The 18459-nt window shown below is 56.1% G+C and overlaps 1 protein-coding gene across 1 annotated transcript in view; it reads right to left on the bottom strand.

Moving 5' to 3' along the window:
* The window catches only part of LOC122544032 (mitogen-activated protein kinase kinase kinase 11-like), a 29152-nt gene that overhangs the window by 2312 nt on the left and 8381 nt on the right, over window positions 1-18459 (bottom strand). The window contains exons 2-6 of the mRNA XM_087983592.1: window positions 16370-16672; window positions 13867-13989; window positions 4648-4801; window positions 3266-3357; window positions 74-592 (exon numbers count right to left, since the gene is read on the bottom strand). Coding sequence (XP_087839718.1) covers window positions 74-592; window positions 3266-3357; window positions 4648-4801; window positions 13867-13989; window positions 16370-16672 — 1191 coding nt within the window. The remainder of the gene's footprint in view (window positions 1-73; window positions 593-3265; window positions 3358-4647; window positions 4802-13866; window positions 13990-16369; window positions 16673-18459) is intronic.

Here is an 18459-nt window from a genome sequence, read left to right as displayed (position 1 = left end):
CCCTCATTAGGGAGCAGACCCTCCCATTGAAAAGCGTGGGTAATGGACTGGGTGCCTTTAGCTACTCCCTCACCTTTGGTCTTGGCGCAGCAGCCCTCGGTAGCCTGTCCCACGTCCCCGTGTTTCCTCTCTCGTCGGGGGGTGACAGGGGGTCCCGGCAGCAGCTCTCCAGCACCCCCTGGGGTGACACGGGGGAGTGTCTCAGCAGGGTTCCCGGTAGTGGGGGTCGGCAGGGGGACGGGGAAGCAGATGAGGTCCCCGGCCTGGTCTCCGCTGCGGTCGTCATCATTGTCCTTGCGCGCCTTCTTGCGGTGCGTGACCTGCGGCGAGCTCTGGGCGCTGCGGCCACCGGCCGGCCTCTCAGCTTCCGGCAGACGCAACCTCTCCAGGTCCCGGCCCAGTGCCACCGAGGCCAGCATGGCAGCGCTGCCCACCAGCGCCCGGCACGTGCTCTTCAGCCCCCGCCGCCATTGCCCGGGCTCCACCACATCGTCAGTACCGGCCTCCCTGCTCCCGTCGTCTCCAGCCTGAGGTAGGTTTTCGGCAGAGCTGGCGTCGGTGGCCAGCAGGTCCCCATTCCTGGCGTGGTCCCCTGCGGTTTCACCAAGGGGAGAGGACATCAATGCCAGCTTTACCAAAGAACGGAAGGGGATGGGCTCAAAGTAGGGGGTAGGTACTCCTGCCCTCACGTGAGAATCACCTGGAGGAGGGATTCAAAGGCTGAGGCTCCCTGCAGTGCGGAAGCGGGCTATTCGGCCCATCAAGGCTACACCAATCCTCCAGAGAGCATCCCACCCAGACCCACCCCATCCCTGGGACCCTGCCTTTCCCATGGTTAACCGCCTAAACCTGCACATCCCTGAACACAACAGGGCAATTTCCTATGGCCAATCCACCCTAACCTGCACATCCCTGGGCACTATGGGGCAATTTAGCACGGCCAATCCACCCTAACCTGCACATCCCTGGGCACTATGGGACAATTTAGCACGGCCAATCCACCCTAACCTGCACATCCCTGGGCACTATGGGACAATTTAGCACGGCCAATCCACCCTAACCTACACATCCCTGGGCACTATGGGACAATTTAGCACGGCCAATCCACCCGAACCTGCACATCCCTGGGCACTATGGGACAATTTAGCACGGCCAATCCACCCTAACCTGCACATCCCTGGGCACTATGGGACAATTTAGCACGGCCAATCCACCCTAACCTGCACATCCCTGGGCACTATGGGACAATTTAGCACGGCCAATCCACCCTAACCTACACATCCCTGGGCACTATGGGGCAATTTAGCACGGCCAATCCACCCTAACCTGCACATCCCTGGGCACTATGGGGCAATTTAGCACGGCCAATCCACCCTAACCTGCACATCCCTGGGCACTATGGGACAATTTAGCATGGCCAATTCACCCTGACCTGCACACCTTTGGACTGTGAGAGGAAACCGGAGCACCTGGAGGAAACCCACGCAGACACGGGGAGAATGTGCAAACTTCACACAGACAGTCGCCCGAGGGTGGGATCGATCCCGGGTCCCTGACGCTGTTAGGCAGCAGTGCTAACCACTGAGCTACCTTATCTCCCCTCATTTAGGCCAAGTTCAGGGAAACCACATTCGTGTCATTTGGTGTTTATTTATCAGCACAGACGTAGCAGGCCGCAGGGACTGTTTCTGCTCTTTCAAACTGAGAGTAAAACTCCATCAACATTATCTCCATCAAACACTCCGAGGATAGGGGCAGTGTAGGGTTAGATACAGAGTAAAGCTCCCTTGACACTGTCTGCATCACAGTTCCAGGACAGGGACAGCACTGGGTTAGATACAGAGTAAAGCTCCCTCTATTCTTGTGAAGAGAAAGTTTAAAAAAAACGAAACAGTCCCTATTGGGACACTGTATGATATAACATAAATCAGCTGTCGAACAGAAACTTGTGCAAAGAAACGAAAACTTGCTAAATTAAAGCAGTATTGGCCATGCTGATGTTGGATTCCAGCCCCCTGTGTTTCTAGAGGTTTGGACTGTTCCTGTGTGCACTGCACACTACCGAGTGCAGACCTAACCGTGTGAGAGAGAGAGAGAGAGAGAAAGAGACAGACACTCAGGTACAATGACTCCATCTGGGACCCAATGCTGCAGCCTGTTTCTCTGCTGTCAGTCACTATGACTGAAGGTTGACCCAAACAACAAAACATTAACCCCTCTCACGTTTAATATCAACACACCACTGACTTCTCATAGTGTCATAGAGATGTATAGCACGGAAACAGACCCTTCGGTCCAACCCGCCCCTGCCGACCAGATATCCCAACCCAATCTAGTCCCACCTGCCAGCACCCAGTCCATATCCCTCTAAATCCTTCCTATTCATATACCCAACCAGATGCCTTTTAAATTTTACCAGCCTCCACCACTTCCTCTGGCAGCCCATTCCATACACACACCACCCTCTGCGTGAAACAATTGCCCCTTAGGTCTCTTTTATATCTTTCCCCTCTCACCCTAAACATATGCCCTCTGGTTCTGGACTCCCCGATCCTGGGGAAAAAAACCGTGTCTATTCACCCTATCCTTGCCCCTCATAATTTTATAAACTTCTATAAAGCCAGCCCTCAGTCTCCGACGCTCCAGGAAAAGCAGCCCCAGCCTGTTCAGCCTCTCCCTGTAGCTCAAACTCTCCAATCCCAGCAACATCCTTGCAAATCATTTCTGAACCCTTTCAAGTCTCACAACATTTTTCCTATAGCAGGGAGACCAGGATTGCAAGCATTACTCCAAAAATGGCCTCACCGATATCCTGTACAGCCACAACATGACCTCCCAACACCTATACTCAATCCACTGACCAATAAAGGTCCTCTCTCTCTCTCTCTCTCTCCCGAAAGCCAGCAACCCAAAACTGGACCAAATCGCTGCTGCCCTCGTCCCTGAACCTCGACTACTCTTGGCTACACTTCAGGTGACCCCTCAGTTTTGTTCGCACCCCATTTCCTTCCTGACCCACAGCCTTTTGGATGGGGGAGCCCCTGCACTAAGACACAGAGACCCCCGAAGCTCTGGGGAGGGGAGCCTGTTCCTTTACTAAGCTCCTGGTGAAGCCTTCCAGGATTTCTGTTGCCCACGGAGACGGGGACTCGCGAGGCTTGGACACAGCAGATGGTGTGTTGGGGGGGGGGCGAGGGGGTGAAGGAGGGAGCGAAGCAAGCGAGTGCCCCCTGACCCAGAGAGGGTGCAGACGGCGTGAACCTACCGGAGATAGTGTCTGTGATCAAGATCGCCAAGGAGTGAGCTGGCCCTTCATCCGCCGTCTCGGCGCTCCACGTATCTGGGCGGGAACACGGCCTGTGGATCAGAAACTTCTGGTTAGGCCCCAAACCCCACAACCGAACTTGCTGACGGCAAGGCCGTATACAAGCCTGCTGCCTAAAGCCTGAAGTTAAAGCTCGCTCTTTTTTAAATTAAAAATAAGCTGAATGTAAAGCTCTCTCTACACTGTCCCTCTATCAAACACTCCCCAGGACATGGACAGCACGGGGTTAGATACAGAGTAACGCTCCCTCTACACTGTCCCCCATCAAACACTCCCCAGGACAGGGACAGCACGGGGTTAGATACAGAGTAAAGCTCCCTCTACACTGTCCCCCATCAAACACTCCCCAGGACAGGGACAGCACGGGGTTAGATACAGAGTAACGCTCCCTCTACACTGTCCCCCATCAAACACTCCCCAGGACAGGGACAGCACGGGGTTAGATACAGAGTAAAGCTTCCTCTACACTGTCCCCCATCAAACACTCCCAGGACAGGGACAGCACGAGGTTAGATACAGAGTAAAGCTCCCTCAACACTGTCCCCCATCAAACACTCCCCAGGACAGGGACAGCACAGGGTTAGATACAGAGTAAAGCTCCCTCTACACTGTTCCCCATCAAACACTCCCCAGGACAGGGATTGCACGGGGTTAGATACTGAGTAAAGCTCCCTCTACACTGTTCCCCATCAAACACTCCCCAGGACAGGGATTGCACGGGGTTAGATACAGAGTAAAGCTCCCTCTACACTGTCCCCCATCAAACACTCCCCAGGACAGGGATTGCACGGGGTTAGATACAGAGTAAAGCTCCCTCAACACTGTCCCCCATCAAACACTCCCCAGGACAGGGACAGCATGGGGTTAGATACAGAGTAAAGCTTCCTCTACACTGTCCCCCATCAAACACTCCCCAGGACAGGGACAGCACGGGGTTAGATACAGAGTAAAGCTCCCTCAACACTGTCCCCATCAAACACTCCCCAGGACAGGGACAGCATGGGGTTAGATACAGAGTAAAGCTCCCTCTACACTGTTCCCCATCAAACACTCCCCAGGACAGGGACAGACGGGGTTAGATACAGAGTAAAGCTCCCTCTACAGTCCCAAGGCTAGGGACAGCCCAAGATTCGAGGGGAATAATGGGTGCTCGCTTTGCACTGACGTAATAACCACATTGTCAAGACCCATTACCAGCAAGTTTCAGCGTGTTGTTGACTTTCACTGAATGTTCCTCCCTCCTCACCCTTCAGGGTCTCCTCCTGCAGTTTTACTATTTAATTCCCAACATTCCCAATCGTGCACCCACACAAAGTTCCCACCTTCCGTCCGGCGTGGCTTCCCAGGGCTTGGTCAAGTGGTTTCCCCAGATGCATCCTGGTCTCCTTTCGCCTTTCCCACAGTCTTCCCCATCGGAATTTTCCGAGCTCCAGACGGGACTGCGGTTCCACGCCCCGTTGAGCTGATTGGGAATCACTGCAAGAGGACAAAGGGAAAGGGGAAGATTAAGAGTGGAATGCGAGAGTGAGATTCCTGGGGTGGGGAGTGAATGGAGTGCATGTGAAAGAGGGCTCAGAAGGAATGGGAGACGCAGGAGGGAGTGTGACAGAGCAGTAGGTGGAGAGAGAGTGAGTGTGAGAGTGGGGGAGAAACAGAGCGAGTGTGAGAGTGGAGGAGAGACAGAGCGAGTGTGAGAGTGGGGGAGAGACAGAGCGAGTGTGAGAGCGGGGGAGAGACAGAGCGAGTGTGAGAGTACAGGAGAAACAGATTGAGTGTGAGAGTGGGGGAGAGACAGAGCGAGTGTGAGAGTACAGGAGAAACAGATTGAGTGTGAGAGTGGGGGAGAGACAGAACGAGTGGGGAGAGAGACAGAGTGAGTGTGAGAGTGGAGGAGTGACAGAGTGAGTGTGAGAGCGGGGGAGAGACAGAGTGATTGTGAGAGCGGGGGAGAGACAGAGTGAGTGTGAGAGTGGAGGAGAGAGACAGAGTGAGTGTGAGAGTGGAGGAGAGAGACAGAGTGAGTGTGAGAGTGGAGGAGAGAGAGAGTAAGTGTGAGTGTGGGGGAGAGACAGGGTGAGTGTGAGAGTGGAGGAGAGAGAGAGAGTGTGAGAGTAGAGGAGAGAGACAGAGCGAGTGTGAGAGTGGGGGAGAGACAGAGCGAGTGCGAGAGTGGAGGAGAGACAGAGTGAGTGTGAGAGTGGGGGGGAGACAGAGTGAATTTAAGAGTGGAGGAGAGACAGAGTGAGTGTGAGAGTGGAGGAGAGACAGAGTGAGTGTGAGAGTGGAGGAGTGACAGAGTGAATGTGAGAGTGGAGGAGAGACAGAGTGAGTGTGAGAGTGGAGGAGAGACAGAGTGAGTGTGAGAGCGGAGGAGTGACAGAGTGAGTGTGAGAGTGGAGGAGTGACAGAGTGAATGTGAGAGTGGAGGAGAGACAGTGTGAGTGTGAGAGTGGAGGAGAGAGACAGAGTGAGTGTGAGAGTGGAGGAGAGAGACAGAGTGAGTGTGAGAGTGGGGGAGAGACAGAGTAAGTGTGAGAGTGGGGGAGAGACAGAGTGAGTGTGAGAGTGGAGGAGAGACAGAGTGAGTTTGAGAGCGGGGGAGAGACAGAGTGAGTGTGAGAGTGGAGGAGAGACAGAGCGAGTGTGAGAGTGGAGGAGAGACAGAGTAAGTGTGAGAGTGGGGGAGAGACAGAGTGAGTGTGAGAGTGGAGGAGAGACAGAGTGAGTGTGAGAGTGGAGGAGAGACAGAGTGAGTGTGCGAGTGGAGGAGGGACAGAGTGAGTTTGAGAGCGGGGGAGAGACAGAGTGAGTGTGAGAGTGGAGGAGAGACAGAGCGAGTGTGAGTGTGGGGGAGAGACAGAGTAAGTGTGAGAGTGGAGGAGAGACAGATTGAGTGTGAGAGTGGAGGAGAGAGACAGAGTGAGTGTGAGAGTGGGGGAGAGACAGAGTAAGTGTGAGAGTGGAGGAGAGACAGAGTGAGTGTGAGAGCGGAGGAGTGACAGAGTGAGTGTGAGAGTGGAGGAGAGACAGAGTGAATGTGAGAGTGGAGGAGAGACAGAGTGAGTGTGAGAGTGGAAGAGAGAGACAGAGTGAGTGTGAGAGTGGAGGAGAGAGACAGAGCGAGTGTGAGAGTGGAGGAGAGAGACAGAGTGAGTGTGAGAGTGGGGGAGAGAGACAGAGTGAGTGTGAGAGTGGAGGAGAGAGAGAGTGAGAGTGAGAGTAGAGGAGAGACAGAGCGAGTGCGAGAGTGGAGGAGTGACAGAGTGAATGTGAGAGTGGAGGAGAGACAGAGTGAGTGTGAGAGTGGAGGAGAGACAGAGTGAGTGTGAGAGCGGAGGAGTGACAGAGTGAGTGTGAGAGTGGAGGAGAGACAGAGTGAATGTGAGAGTGGAGGAGAGACAGAGTGAGTGTGAGAGTGGAGGAGAGAGACAGAGTGAGTGTGAGAGTGGAGGAGAGAGACAGTGAGTGTGAGAGTGGAGGAGAGAGACAGAGTGAGTGTGAGAGTGGGGGAGAGAGAGTAAGTGTGAGAGTGGGGGAGAGACAGAGTGAGTGTGAGAGTGGAGGAGAGACAGAGTGAGTGTGCGAGTGGAGGAGTGACAGAGTGAGTTTGAGAGCGGGGGAGAGACAGAGTGAGTGTGAGAGTGGAGGAGAGACAGAGCGAGTGTGAGTGTGGGGGAGAGACAGAGTAAGTGTGAGAGTGGAGGAGAGACAGATTGAGTGTGAGAGTGGAGGAGAGAGACAGAGTGAGTGTGAGAGTGGGGGAGAGACAGAGTAAGTGTGAGAGTGGAGGAGAGAGAGAGTGAGTGTGAGAGTAGAGGAGAGACAGAGCGAGTGCGAGAGTGGAGGAGTGACAGAGTGAATGTGAGAGTGGAGGAGAGACAGAGTGAGTGTGAGAGTGGAGGAGAGACAGAGTGAGTGTGAGAGCGGAGGAGTGACAGAGTGAGTGTGAGAGTGGAGGAGAGACAGAGTGAATGTGAGAGTGGAGGAGAGACAGAGTGAGTGTGAGAGTGGAGGAGAGAGACAGAGTGAGTGTGAGAGTGGAGGAGAGAGGCAGAGCGAGTGTGAGAGTGGAGGAGAGAGACAGAGTGAGTGTGAGAGTGGGGGAGAGACAGAGTAAGTGTGAGAGTGGGGGAGAGACAGAGTGAGTGTGAGAGTGGAGGAGAGACAGAGTGAGTGTGAGAGCGGAGGAGTGACAGAGTGAGTGTGAGAGTGGAGGAGTGACAGAGTGAATGTGAGAGTGGAGGAGAGTGAGTGTGAGAGTGGAGGAGAGAGACAGAGTGAGTGTGAGAGTGGAGGAGAGACACAGAGCAAGTGTGAGAGTGGAGGAGAGAGACAGAGTGAGTGTGAGAGTGGGGGAGAGACAGAGTAAGTGTGAGAGTGGGGGAGAGACAGAGTGAGTGTGAGAGTGGAGGAGAGACAGAGTGAGTGTGCGAGTGGAGGAGTGACAGAGTGAGTTTGAGAGCGGGGGAGAGACAGAATGAGTGTGAGAGTGGAGGAGAGACAGAGCGAGTGTGAGTGTGGGGGAGAGACAGAGTGAGTGCGAGAGTGGGGGAGAGACAGAGTGAGTGTGAGAGTGGGGGGGAGACAGAGTGAGTGTGAGAGTGGAGGAGAGACAGAGTGAGTGCGAGAGTGGGGGAGAGACAGAGTGAGTGTGAGAGTGGAGGAGAGACAGAGCGAGTGTGAGTGTGGGGGAGAGACAGAGTAAGTGTGAGAGTGGAGGAGAGACAGATTGAGTGTGAGAGTGGAGGAGAGAGACAGAGTGAGTGTGAGAGTGGGGGAGAGACAGAGTAAGTGTGAGAGTGGAGGAGAGAGAGAGTGAGTGTGAGAGTGGAGGAGAGACAGAGTGAGTGTGAGAGTGGAGGAGAGACAGAGTGAGTGTGAGAGCGGAGGAGTGACAGAGTGAGTGTGAGAGTGGAGGAGAGACAGAGTGAATGTGAGAGTGGAGGAGAGACAGAGTGAGTGTGAGAGTGGAGGAGAGAGACAGAGTGAGTGTGAGAGTGGAGGAGAGAGACAGAGCGAGTGTGAGAGTGGAGGAGAGAGACAGAGTGAGTGTGAGAGTGGAGGAGAGAGACAGAGTGAGTGTGAGAGTGGAGGAGAGAGACAGAGCGAGTGTGAGAGTGGAGGAGAGAGACAGAGTGAGTGTGAGAGTGGGGGAGAGACAGAGTAAGTGTGATTGTGGGGGAGAGACAGAGTGAGTGTGAGAGTGGAGGAGAGACAGAGTGAGTGTGCGAGTGGAGGAGTGACAGAGTGAGTTTGAGAGCGGGGGAGAGACAGAGTGAGTGTGAGAGTGGAGGAGAGACAGAGCGAGTGTGAGTGTGGGGGAGAGACAGAGTAAGTGTGAGAGTGGAGGAGAGACAGATTGAGTGTGAGAGTGGAGGAGAGAGACAGAGTGAGTGTGAGAGTGGGGGAGAGACAGAGTAAGTGTGAGAGTGGAGGAGAGAGAGAGTGAGTGTGAGAGTAGAGGAGAGACAGAGCGAGTGCGAGAGTGGAGGAGTGACAGAGTGAATGTGAGAGTGGAGGAGAGACAGAGTGAGTGTGAGAGTGGAGGAGAGACAGAGTGAGTGTGAGAGCGGAGGAGTGACAGAGTGAGTGTGAGAGTGGAGGAGAGACAGAGTGAATGTGAGAGTGGAGGAGAGACAGAGTGAGTGTGAGAGTGGAGGAGAGAGACAGAGTGAGTGTGAGAGTGGAGGAGAGAGACAGAGCGAGTGTGAGAGTGGAGGAGAGAGACAGAGTGAGTGTGAGAGTGGGGGAGAGACAGAGTAAGTGTGAGAGTGGGGGAGAGACAGAGTGAGTGTGAGAGTGGAGGAGAGACAGAGTGAGTGTGAGAGCGGAGGAGTGACAGAGTGAGTGTGAGAGTGGAGGAGTGACAGAGTGAATGTGAGAGTGGAGGAGAGAGAGTGAGTGTGAGAGTGGAGGAGAGAGACAGAGTGAGTGTGAGAGTGGAGGAGAGACACAGAGCAAGTGTGAGAGTGGAGGAGAGAGACAGAGTGAATGTGAGAGTGGGGGAGAGACAGAGTAAGTGTGAGAGTGGGGGAGAGACAGAGTGAGTGTGAGAGTGGAGGAGAGACAGAGTGAGTGTGCGAGTGGAGGAGTGACAGAGTGAGTTTGAGAGCGGGGGAGAGACAGAATGAGTGTGAGAGTGGAGGAGAGACAGAGCGAGTGTGAGTGTGGGGGAGAGACAGAGTGAGTGCGAGAGTGGGGGAGAGACAGAGTGAGTGTGAGAGTGGGGGGGAGACAGAGTGAGTGTGAGAGTGGAGGAGAGACAGAGTGAGTGCGAGAGTGGGGGAGAGACAGAGTGAGTGTGAGAGTGGAGGAGCGACAGAGCGAGTGTGAGTGTTGGGGAGACACAGAGTGAGTGTGAGAGTGGAGGAGTGACAGAGTGAGTATGAGAGTGGGGGAGAGACAGAATGAATGTGAGAGTGGAGGAGAGAGTGACTGTGAGAGTGGAGGAGAGACAGAGTGAGTATGAGTGTGGGGGAGAGACAGAGTGAGTGTGAGAGTGGAGGAGAGAGAGAGTTAGTGTGAGAGTGGGGGAGAGACAGAGTGAGTGTGAGTGTGGAGGAGAGAGAGAGTGAGTGTGAGTGTGGGGGAGAGACAGGGTGAGTGTGAGAGTGGAGGAGTGACAGAGTGAATGTGAGAGTGGAGAAGAGACAGAGTGAGTATGAGTGTGGGGGAGAGACAGGGTGAGTGTGAGAGTGGAGGAGAGACAGAGTGAGTGTGAGAGGCGGAGGAGTGACAGAGTGAGTGTGAGAGTGGAGGAGTGACAGAGTGAATGTGAGAGTGGAGGAGAGACAGAGTGAGTGTGAGAGTGGAGGAGAGAGACAGAGTGAGTGTGAGAGTGGAGGAGAGAGACAGAGTGAGTGTGAGAGTGGAGGAGAGAGACAGAGCGAGTGTGAGAGTGGAGGAGAGAGACAGAGTGAGTGTGAGAGTGGGGGAGAGACAGAGTAAGTGTGAGAGTGGGGGAGAGACAGAGTGAGTGTGAGAGTGGAGGAGAGAGACAGAGCAAGTGTGAGAGTGGAGGAGAGAGACAGAGTGAATGTGAGAGTGGGGGAGAGACAGAGTAAGTGTGAGAGTGGGGGAGAGACAGAGTGAGTGTGAGAGTGGAGGAGAGACAGAGTGAGTGTGCGAGTGGAGGAGTGACAGAGTGAGTTTGAGAGCGGGGGAGAGACAGAATGAGTGTGAGAGTGGAGGAGAGACAGAGCGAGTGTGAGTGTGGGGGAGAGACAGAGTGAGTGCGAGAGTGGGGGAGAGACAGAGTGAGTGCGAGAGTGGGGGGGAGACAGAGTGAGTGTGAGAGTGGAGGAGAGACAGAGTGAGTGCGAGAGTGGGGGAGAGACAGAGTGAGTGTGAGAGTGGAGGAGCGACAGAGCGAGTGTGAGTGTTGGGGAGACACAGAGTGAGTGTGAGAGTGGAGGAGTGACAGAGTGAGTATGAGAGTGGGGGAGAGACAGAATGAATGTGAGAGTGGAGGAGAGAGTGACTGTGAGAGTGGAGGAGAGACAGAGTGAGTATGAGTGTGGGGGAGAGACAGGGTGAGTGTGAGAGTGGAGGAGTGACAGAGTGAATGTGAGAGTGGAGGAGAGACAGAGTGAGTGTGAGAGTGGAGGAGAGACAGAGCGAGTGTGAGTGTGGGGAGGAGAGAGACAGAGTGAGTGTGAGAGTGGAGGAGAGACAGATTGAGTGTGAGAGTGGAGGAGTGACAGAGTGAGTGTGAGAGCGGGGGAGAGACAGAGTGAGTGAGAGAGTGGAGGAGAGACAGAGCAAGTGTGAGTGTGGGGGAGACACAGAGAGAGTGCGAGAGTAGAGGAGAGACAAAGCGAGTGCGAGAGTGGGGAGAGAGACAGAGTGAGTGTGAGAGTGGGGGGGAGACAGAGTGAGTGTGAGAGTGGAGGAGAGACAGAGTGAGTGCGAGAGTGGGGGAGACACAGAGTGAGTGTGAGAGTGGAGGAGTGACAGAGTGAGTATGAGAGTGGGGGAGAGACAGAATGAATGTGAGAGTGGAGGAGAGAGTGACTGTGAGAGTGGAGGAGAGACAGAGTGAGTATGAGTGTGGGGGAGAGACAGAGTGAGTGTGAGAGTGGAGGAGAGAGAGAGTTAGTGTGAGAGTGGGGGACAGACAGAGTGAGTGTGAGTGTGGAGGAGAGAGAGAGTGAGTGTGAGTGTGGGGGAGAGACAGGGTGAGTGTGAGAGTGGAGGAGAGACAGAGTGAGTGTGAGAGTGGAGGAGAGAGACAGAGCGAGTGTGAGAGTGGAGGAGAGACAGAGTGAGTGTGAGAGTGGAGGAGAGACAGAGCGAGTGTGAGAGTGGAAGAGAGACAGAGCGAGTGTGAGAGTGGAAGAGAGACAGAGTGAGTGTGAGAGTTGAGGAGAGACAGAGTGAGTGTGAAAGTGGGGGAGAGACAGAGTGAGTGTGAGAGTGGGGGAGAGACAGAGTGAGTGTGAGAGTGGGTGAGAGACAGAGTGAGTGTGAGAGTGGAGGAGAGACAGTGTGAATGTGAGAGTGGAGGGGAGACATGGTGAGTGTGAGAGTGGAGGAGAGACAGAGTGAGTGTGAGAGTGGGTGAGAGATAGAGTGAGTGTGAGAGTGGAGGAGAGACAGTGTGAATGTGAGAGTGGAGGGGAGACATGGTGAGTGTGAGAGTGGAGGAGAGACAGAGTGAGTGTGAGAGTGGAGGAGAGAGACAGAGCGAGTGTGAGAGTGGAGGAGAGAGACAGAGTGAGTGTGAGAGTGGAGGAGAGAGACAGAGTGAGTGTGAGAGTGGAAGGGAGAGACAAAGCGAGTGTGAGAGTGGAGGAGAGAGACAGAGTGAGTGTGAGAGTGGAGGAGAGACAGAGCGAGTGTGAGAGTGGAAGAGAGACAGAGTGAGTGTGAGAGTGGAGGAGAGAGACAGAGTGAGTGTGAGAGTGGAGTAGAGACAGAGCGAGTGTGAGAGTTGAGGAGAGAGAGAGTGAGTGTGAAAGTGGGGGAGAGACAGAGTGAGTGTGAGAGTGGGTGAGAGACAGAGCGAGTGTGAGAGTTGAGGAGAGACAGAGTGAGTGTGAAAGTGGGGGAGAGACAGAGTGAGTGTGAGAGTGGGGGAGAGACAGAGTGAGTGTGAGAGTGGGTGAGAGACAGAGTGAGTGTGAGAGTGGAGGAGAGACAGTGTGAATGTGAGAGTGGAGGGGAGACATGGTGAGTGTGAGAGTGGAGGAGAGACAGAGTGAGTGTGAGAGTGGGTGAGAGATAGAATGAGTGTGAGAGTGGAGGAGAGACAGTGTGAATGTGAGAGTGGAGGGGAGACATGGTGAGTGTGAGAGTGGAGGAGAGACAGAGTGAGTGTGAGAGTGGAGGAGAGAGACAGAGCGAGTGTGAGAGTGGAGGAGAGAGACAGAGTGAGTGTGAGAGTGGAGGAGAGAGACAGAGTGAGTGTGAGAGTGGAAGGGAGAGACAAAGCGAGTGTGAGAGTGGAGGAGAGAGACAGAGTGAGTGTGAGAGTGGAGGAGAGACAGAGCGAGTGTGAGAGTGGAAGAGAGACAGAGTGAGTGTGAGAGTGGAGGAGAGAGACAGAGTGAGTGTGAGAGTGGAGTAGAGACAGAGCGAGTGTGAGAGTTGAGGAGAGAGAGAGTGAGTGTGAAAGTGGGGGAGAGACAGAGTGAGTGTGAGAGTGGGTGAGAGACAGAGTGAGTGTGAGAGTGGAGGAGAGAGACAGAGCGAGTGTGAGAGTGGAGGAGAGAGACAGAGTGAGTGTGAGAGTGGAGTAGAGACAGAGCGAGTGTGAGAGTTGAGGAGAGACATGGTGAGTGTGAGAGTGGAGGAGAGACAGAACGAGTGTAAGTGTGGTGGAGAGACAGAGTGAGTGTGAGAGTGGAGGAGAGAGACAGAGCGAGTGTGAGAGTGGAGGAGAGAGACAGAGTGAGTGTGAGAGTGGAGGAGAAAGACAGAGTGAGTGTGAGAGTGGAAGGGAGAGACAGAGCGAGTGTGAGAGTGGAGGAGAGAGACAGAGTGCGTGTGAGAGTGGGGGAGAGGCAGAGTGAGTGTGAGTGTGGGGGAGAGACAGAGCGAGTGTGAGAGTGGAGGAGTGAGACAGGGTGAGTGTGAGAGTGGAGGAGAGAGACAGAGTGAGTGTGAGAGTGGAGGAGAGAGACAGAGCGAGTGTGAGAGTGGAGGAGAGAGACCGGGTGAGTGTGAGAGTGGAGGAGAGAGACAGGGTGAGTGTGAGAGTGGAGGAGAGAGACAGGGTGAGTGGAGGAGAGACAGAGTGAGTGTGAGAGTGGAGGAGAGACAGAGCGAGTGTGAGTGTGGGGAGGAGAGAGACAGAGTGAGTGTGAGAGTGGAGGAGAGACAGATTGAGTGTGAGAGTGGAGGAGTGACAGAGTGAGTGTGAGAGCGGAGGAGAGACAGAGTGAGTGAGAGAGTGGAGGAGAGACAGAGCGAGTGTGAGTGTGGGGGAGACACAGAGTGAGTGCGAGAGTAGAGGAGAGACAGAGCGAGTGTGAGACTGGAGTGGAGGGTGTGCCGTTAATCTGCTCCTAACCCTGGGATTTGTTGCCAGTGAGACTTACACTGAATCGCTCTGAGCCGTGGTACGAAGGATGTGATGTTTGTCGAGTTGGAGTCTACTTGGAGGAAGTCCTTCTTCTTGGTGAGAATTGGAGAGGCCTGCACCGTGAGCTTGTGTTGGAAATCTGTTTGGGAGTAATGACCAGACCATTGGTTAAAGTCCACGCACCTCCCACAGAGGGCTACATTTTAAACCATCTGTTTAACCAAGAGGCATGTATACAGAGGCCCCTGACCTCAATGAGGGTGTATCTCTGTCCAACGCATCAGACTAAACCAAGAACTGACCTACCTTTGTAAGGTGGATTGATTAACAGGCAATTCGCAAAAATGGCCATCTGTACAATTTGGCACTGACCAAATGGATGGTGCCCGCGGTTTGGCACTGACTGATACTCCCAGTCTGGCCCTGACCAATACCCGCAGTTTGGCACTGACTGATACTCCCAGTCTGGCCCTGACCAATACCCGCAGTTTGGCACTGACTGATACTCCCAGTCTGGCCCTGACCAATACCCGCAGTTTGGCACTGACTGATACTACCAGTTTGGCACTGCCTGATACCTGCAATTTAGCACTGACCAATACCCACAGTTTGGCACTGACCATTACCTGCTGTTTGGCACTGACCGATATTCCCCGGTTTGACATGACTGGCACTCCCGGTTTGGCAGTGACCAATGTCTGCGGTTCAGCACTGACCGACTCTCACGGGTTGGCATTGACTGATACCCCCAGTTTAGCACTGACCGATAATCACGGTTTGCACACAGACCAATACTCCTGGTTTGGGACTGACCGATACTCCTGGTTTGGCACTGACCGATAATGCCTGGTTTGGCACTGACCGATACCCCTGGTTTGGCACTGACCAATATCTCCTGGTTTGGTGCTGACCAATATCTCCTGGTTTGGCACTGACCGATACCCCTTGGTTTGGCGCTGACCGATAATGCCTGGTTTGGCACTGACTGATACCCCTGGTTTGGCACTGACCGATACCCTCTGGTTTGGCACTGACCGATACCCCCTGGCTTGGCACTGACCGATACCCCCTGTTTTGGCACTGACTGATACCCCTGGTTTGGCACTGACTGATACCCTCTGGTTTGGCACTGACCGATACCCCCTGGTTTGGCACTGACCGATACCCCCTGGTTTGGCACTGACCGATACCCCCTGGTTTGGCACTGACCGATACCCTCTGGTTTGGCACTGACCAATACCCCCTGGTTTGGCACTGACCGATACCCTCTGGTTTGGCACTGGCCGATACCCTCTGGTTTGGCACTGACCGATACCCCCTGGTTTGGCACTGACCGATACCCTCTGGTTTGGCACTGACCGATACCCCCTGGTTTGGCAATGACCGATACCCCCTGGCTTGGCGCTGACTGATACCCCCTGGTTTGGCAATGACCGATACCCCCTGGCTTGGCACTGACCGATACCCCCTGGTTTGGCACTGACCGATACCCCCTGGTTTGGCGCTGGCCGATACCCTCTGGTTTGGCACTGACCGATACCCCCTGGTTTGGCGCTGGCCGATACCCTCTGGTTTGGCACTGACCGATACCCCCTGGTTTGGCACTGACCGATACCCCCTGGTTTGGCGCTGACCGATACCCCCTGGTTTGGCGCTGGCCGATACCCTCTGGTTTGGCACTGACCGATACCCCCTGGTTTGGCACTGACCGATACCCCCTGGTTTGGCACTGACCAATACCCCCTGGTTTGGCACTGACCCATACCCCCTGGTTTGGCACTGACCGATACCCCTGGTTTGGCACTGACCGATACCCCCTGTTTTGGCACTGACTGATACCCCTGGTTTGGCACTGACCGATACCCTCTGGTTTGGCACTGACCGATACCCCCTGGTTTGGCACTGACCGATAACCTCTGGTTTGGCACTGACCGATACCCCCTGGTTTGGCACTGACCGATAACCTCTGGTTTGGCACTGACCGATACCCCTGGTTTGGCACTGACCGATACCCCCTGGTTTGGCACTGACCGATACCCCCTGGTTTGGCACTGACCGATACCCCTGGTTTGGCACTGACCGATACCCCCTGTTTTGGCACTGACTGATACCCCTGGTTTGGCACTGACCGATACCCTCTGGTTTGGCACTGACCGATACCCCCTGGTTTGGCACTGACCGATAACCTCTGGTTTGGCACTGACCGATACCCCCTGGTTTGGCACTGACCGATAACCTCTGGTTTGGCACTGACCGATACCCCTGGTTTGGCACTGACCGATACCCCCTGGTTTGGCACTGACCGATACCCCCTGGTTTGGCACTGACCGATACCCTCTGGTTTGGCACTGACCGATACCCCCTGGTTTGGCACTGACCAATACCCCCTGGCTTGGCACTGACCGATACCCCCTGGCTTGGCGCTGACCGATACCCCCTGGCTTGGCACTGACCGATACCCCCTGGCTTGGCGCTGACCGATACCCCCTGGCTTGGCGCTTGCTGCTGCCCACACTAACCGATCGGCCGGCTGATCCAATGGCCGTCTTTCACCTTCAGCTTGTTCTTCTTGAAGGTGCCTTTGCGTTTCTTGACGTTCGGTTTCTCGGCGTTCATCTGGTAGATGAGGAGGCTGAGCTCCCGCTCAAAGACATCCCGCTCCCACTGCAACAGGGCATGCTCCCGCTGCCGCAGGGATTCCTCATGTGACTTCTGCTGGAGAGCCGCCCTCTTCAACTCCTCCTCCCGGCACAGCAGCTCCTGAAACACCAAACCGAGCCGGGGGTTGGTGGTGGAGGTGGGCTGGCTGTCAGCGGTATCGGCTACACAAACACTGCCATCTAACCTCAACAGCGACCCACATCCCCCAAACCCCCCAACCCTCCTCTCTTAAACCTGCCAGCAGGGGCTCCACAATCCCTCTGGGATGCAGCGGGGATATTCGACACCGGGGTGAATCACAGAACCACAAAGTGCAATCCCACAGGACGCCAGGTGTTCCGCTCACTCCCTGCTTCCTGCAAATCACAGTCTCCCCACGTACCCTTGCCCCCCCCCCACCCCCTCACTGCCCTCCCCACCCCCTCACTCCCCTCCCCAGACACCTCACTCCGGCCCACCCCCTCACTCCCCTCCCCACCCCCTCACTCCCCTCCCCAGACACCTCACTCCGGCCCACCCCCTCACTCCCCTCCCCACCCCCTCACTCCCCTCCCCAGACACTTCACTCCGGCCCACCCCCTCACTCCCCTCCCCACCGTCTCAATCCCCTCCCCACCCCCTCACTCCCCTCCCCAACCCCTCACTCCCCTCCCCAGACACCTCACTCCGGCCCACCCCCTCACTCCCCTCCCAACCCTCTCACTCCCCTCCCCAGACACCTCACTCCCCTCCCCACCCCCTCACTCCCCTCCCTACCCTCTCCCTCCCCTCCCCATCCCCTCACTCCCCTCCCAACCCCCTCACTCCCCTCCCCAGCCACCTCACTCCAGCCCACCCCTCACTCCCCTCCCAACCCCTCACTCCCCTCCCCCACTCTCCCCCAACCCCCTCACTCCCCTCCCAACCCCTCACTCCCCTCCCTACCCCCTCACTCCCCTCCCCACCCCCTCACTCCCCTCCCAACCCCTCACTCCCTCCCACCCCCTCACTCCCCTCCCCAGCCACCTCCTCGGCCCAAACCCCACTCCCCGCCCAACCCTCTCACTCCCCTCCCCAAACACCTCACTCCCCTCCCTACCCCCTCACTCCCCTCCCCACCCCCTCACTCCCCTCCCAACCCCTCACTCCCCTCCCAACCCCCTCACTCCCCTCCCAACCCCCTCACTCCGGCCCAACCCCTCACTCCCCTCCCAACCCTTTCACTCCCCTCCCCAGACACCTCACTCCCCTCCTACCCCCTCACTCCCTCCCCACCCCCTCACTCCCCTCCAACCCCCTCACTCCCCTCCCCACCTCCTCACTCCCCTCCCCAGCCACCTCACTCCGGCCCACCCCCTCACTCCCCTCCCCACCCCCTCACTCCCCTCCCAACCCCCTCACTCCCCTCCACACCTCCTCACTCCCCTCCCCAGCCACCTCACTCCGGCCCACCCCCTCACTCCCCTCCCACCCCCTCACCTCCCCTCCCACGCCCTAACTCCCCTCCCCAGCGACCTCACTCCAGCCCACCCCTCACTCCCCTCCCAACCCCAACACTCCCCTCCCCACCCCCTCACTCCCCCATCCAGACCCCTCGCTCCCCCCCACCCCCTCACTTCCCCATTCAGACCCCTCACTCCCCCCACCCCCTCACTCCCCCATCCAACCCCCTCACTCCCCCCCCCCCCCCACCCCTCACTCCCCCACCCCCTCAGACTCACCCCCACCCCCCTCACTCCCCATCTCTCCAGATCCCTCACTCCCCCACCCCTTCACTCCCCATCCAACCCCATCACTCCCCCCCACCCCCTCACTCCCCATCCATACCCCGTCACTCCCTCCACCCACCCCCTCACTCCCCCAGCTAGACCCCTCACTCCCACAGCCCCCTCTCTCCCCTCCCCACCCCCTCATTCCCCTCCCAACCCCCTCGCCCACTCCCTACTCCCACAACCCACTCACTCCCACC

This window comes from Chiloscyllium plagiosum, unplaced genomic scaffold (assembly GCF_037043375.1).
Source record: "Chiloscyllium plagiosum isolate Xiang-an unplaced genomic scaffold, Cpla_swu_hap1 HiC_scaffold_46, whole genome shotgun sequence".
Classification (NCBI taxonomy): Eukaryota; Metazoa; Chordata; class Chondrichthyes; order Orectolobiformes; family Hemiscylliidae; genus Chiloscyllium; species Chiloscyllium plagiosum.
Note: the sequence above shows the minus strand (reverse complement) of the source record. Positions and strands in the feature narration are given on the sequence as shown.